This window comes from Merops nubicus, unplaced genomic scaffold (genome assembly GCF_000691845.1).
Source record: "Merops nubicus isolate BGI_N331 unplaced genomic scaffold, ASM69184v1 scaffold11214, whole genome shotgun sequence".
NCBI lineage: Eukaryota > Metazoa > Chordata > Aves > Coraciiformes > Meropidae > Merops > Merops nubicus.
In genome coordinates, this window is record NW_008604902.1 from 833 (window position 1) to 4,420 (window position 3,588).

At 50.7% G+C, this 3,588-nt stretch overlaps 1 protein-coding gene across 1 annotated transcript; it reads right to left on the reverse strand.

Moving 5' to 3' along the window:
- Positions 1–236: 236 nt before the first annotated feature.
- Positions 237–2,679, reverse strand: LOC103771860 (olfactory receptor 14A16-like; the record flags this gene model as incomplete). Its single annotated transcript, XM_008939177.1, has 4 exons — positions 2,269–2,679; positions 1,777–2,175; positions 1,058–1,181; positions 237–284 (listed from the first exon to the last, which is right to left on the reverse strand). Coding segments are annotated over exons 1-4 (982 nt in total), but the record flags the coding sequence as incomplete, so codon positions are not given.
- Between the last annotated feature and the right edge of the window lie 909 nt (positions 2,680–3,588).

The window sequence follows — 3,588 nt, forward strand, 5'->3', positions numbered from 1 at the left end:
CCAATTTGAGGGCTGTGAGGAATGATGTTGAACCATTGTGTAGTCTTGTGTCTCTTTGCCTTCTGTCTCCTCACAGCCTCTCCTGGCATTGAAGGACCCTCATTTGCACATGGCCTCCTCAGGTTCTCATTTTATTAACAGCTATTCCACCATGGATGATCACTCATTTTAACAGGGGTCACTTGCTGCCCACACACATCTCTCACACATTGTCCCTGCAGATCCCCTGAGCTTACCTGACAGCTCCAGGTTCTTCTCCGCAATGGCATTTGCCATCAGCCCCACTGCAGGTGGGACAGTGCTGGGCAGAGAAGTCAAAGACAAGTTGCTGTCTGCATGGCTATGTGCCACCAAGAAGGGAAGATTTCCTCCTCTTGGTTTCTAACTTCTTCCCCTGGGATTCTGAGGTTCTCCCCATGGATCCACCAAGAACTCAGCAATGCAAAAGTCCTTTTAATGGAGCAGCTTCTTGGGTATAAAGGTGCATCTAAGTGAGCATCACCTTTGATCCAGCCCTGGCTTGAGGAGTCACAGTGGTGCCAGCAGGGACATCAGCTCTGACACGTGCCCTGCTCCTGCCCACAGACACAGGGATGCCACTGCAGAGACAACAGGACTGGCACAAATTACACCAGAGCTCAGGGGCAGCACAAAGTTACGGGCCCAGCAGCACAGGGGGGACGTGAGGGGAGACCAGCACTGGAAAGGCCACATCCTGCTGTGGTCCATGGCCATGGCTCCAGAGAAGGAGCAGCCTGATGGGGCAGAGGAGGATTCAAATCCCTTAACCCTTTCCTCATCCTGGGGCTGTGTTCCCATCTCCAGAAGAGATGTCAACAGTTGGGAGCTCAGACAAATTATTTTCTGTATTTAGGCAAGGAGATGGGTTCTCTAGGTCCCTGTGCTGGTTCCGTCTGGGACACAGTGAAATTCCTTCACAGTAGCTGGTGTGGGGCTGTGTTTGGAGCTGTGATGAGAACAGTGTTGAGGACACTGGGATGGTTTTGTTACTGCTGAGCAGAGCTTACACAGCGCCAAGGCCTGTTCTGCTCCTCACCGCACCCATCAGTGAGCAGGGTGGGGATTGGCCAGAAGCTGACAGGGGACATGGCTGAGACAGCAGACCCCAGATGACCAAAGGGATATCCCAGACTGTATGATATCAGGATCAGCAATAAAAGCTGGGGGAAGAAGAAGGAAAGGGAAGGGCATGCAGAGTGATGACATTTCTCTTCCCAAATCACCATGATGGGTGACAGCTCTGCTCTCCTGGGGATAGCTGAACACCTGCCTGCCAAGGGGAAGAGGGAATGGATCCCTTATTTTGCTTTTTTGGTATGAGCAGCTTTTCCTTTAGCTATTAAACTGTCTTTGTCTCAACCAAGAACTTGTCCCACTTTTACCCTTTTGATTCTCTCTCCCATTGCACTGTGGGGGAGCAGGTGGATGGGGCTGAGCAGCTCCTGAGGTTAAATCATGAGAGAACATTGCGCATGTAGGTAGAAAAATCATGTTGAATGCCTAGAAGTGATAAGAAGGGAAATATTTTAATTGCAATTAAGATCATCAAAACTATCAAAACAAAAACAAACAACAAAAAAAAGGAGCTGGCTGTCCTAGGCTAATAGTTCAACCTCATCATTTTAGAGGTCTTTTCCAACCTAAATGATTTTACAGTTCCACAAAAGTTAGTTCTGACGTTACTTGAGATACCCTGGGGGTGTTACAAGGTGTATGGGGATATCAATAGCGCTGAAATAATATATGTTCGACTACTTTCCTCAGGCCATCCTTGAGCTCCTGGTTCCTCAGGCTGTAGATGAGGGGGTTCACTGCTGGAGGCACCACTGAGTACAGAACTGACACCACCAAGTTGAGCAATGGGGAGGAGATGGAAGGGGGCTTCAGGTAGGCAAACATGGCTGTGCTGACAAAGAGAGAGAGCACGGCCAGGTGAGGGAGGCAGGTGGAAAAGGCTTTGTGCCGTCCCTGCTCTGAGGGCATCCTCAGCACAGCCCTGAAGATCTCCACATACGACACCACAATGAAAACAAAACAGCCAAATACTAAACTGGAACTGACCATGATAAGGCAAATTTCCCTGCGGGAGGATTGTGAGCAGGAGAGCTTGAGAATCTGGGGGATTTCACAGAAGAACTGGTCCAGGGCATTGCCCTGGCAGAGGGGCAGGGAAAATGTATTGGCCGTGTGCAGCAGAGCATAGAGGAACCCAGTGGCCCAGGCAGCTGCTGCCATGTGGACACAAGCTCTGCTGCCCAGGAGGGTCCCGTAGTGCAGGGGCTTGCAGATGGCAACATAGCGGTCGTAGGACATGATGGTGAGGAGAGAAAACTCTACTGAAAGGAAAAGAAGAAATAGAAAAACTTGGGTAGCACATCCTGAGTAAGAGATGTCCCTGGTGCCCCACAGGGAATTGGCCATGGCTTTGGGGACAGTGGTGGAGATGGAGGCCAGGTCGAGGAGGGCGAGGTTGAAGAGGAAGAAGTACATGGGGGTGTGGAGGTGGTGGTCCCAGGCTATGGTGGTGATGATGAGGCCGTTGCCCAGGAGGGCAGCCAGGTAGATGCCCAGGAAGAGCCAGAAGTGCAAGAGCTGCAGCTCCCGTCTGTCTGCAAAGGCCAGGAGGAGGAACTCAGTGATGGAGCTGCTGTTGGACATTGGGTCTCTCTGGGCAGCACACTCACAAGTTAGGGCTACTCTGAAAAAAAAAATCTCTTTGATTCCATGCCCCCCCAACACATATTGTCTCTCCCCTTCCTTTCAGGACCTTCACACATCTCCTTGGCTTGTGGTCAGGTCTGTGCTGGCCAAATGTGCCATTGGGAGAATGGATCTGCCCACAAGCTCCCAAGGAGCGATCTTAGCTCTACAGCAGCAGGCACCTGGGAAAGGTCCTCACAGCTTCTGAAATTCACCATTTCCCTCTTTTATTCTCCCCCTGTAATGAAGATGAGCTGCCCAGCATCTCTCTGCAGAAGAAGCCCTGGTGAAACTCCTGGATCAGCCCAAACTGGAGTGAAAGGAGCAGACAGGTCACTTCCCAGCACTGGTCAGAGCCCCCCAGGCTCAGACAGGCTGATGGACTTTGTGCCCGTGGACAAAACTGCACAGGCAAGAGCTGCAGATGGGGTGTGAGCTGTGCCTGAACCTGCCCTTGCTGTCAGAGAGGGTGAGGGGCAGAAGAAGGCAGCAGGGACAGGAGGGCAAGACAGAGAAATGCCCCAAGGCTCCTGCTGAGGGAGGACAGGGACAAACGGCACCTGGATTTTCTCCTTATTAGGACTGAGAAGCCAAGGTAAAAGACCCTACAGGCTGGTGGGCAGAAGCTCTGCTGGGTGGGAGAGGAGACCAGGGAGTGCTCTGTTGAAGGCACCTGCACTGCAGACACCTCCCAGCAGCAGGGCCAGAGAAAAAAGTGAAACATGTGAGTCAACATAAGAACAGTGTAGCAAATAGAATTTTTTAAAAATTATAATAATAATATTTTTTTGTAATAGTAATAGTAATACAAATGAACAGAGCAAAAAGATAGAAATAAATGCCATGGAAAGGACAAGTGATGCAAAA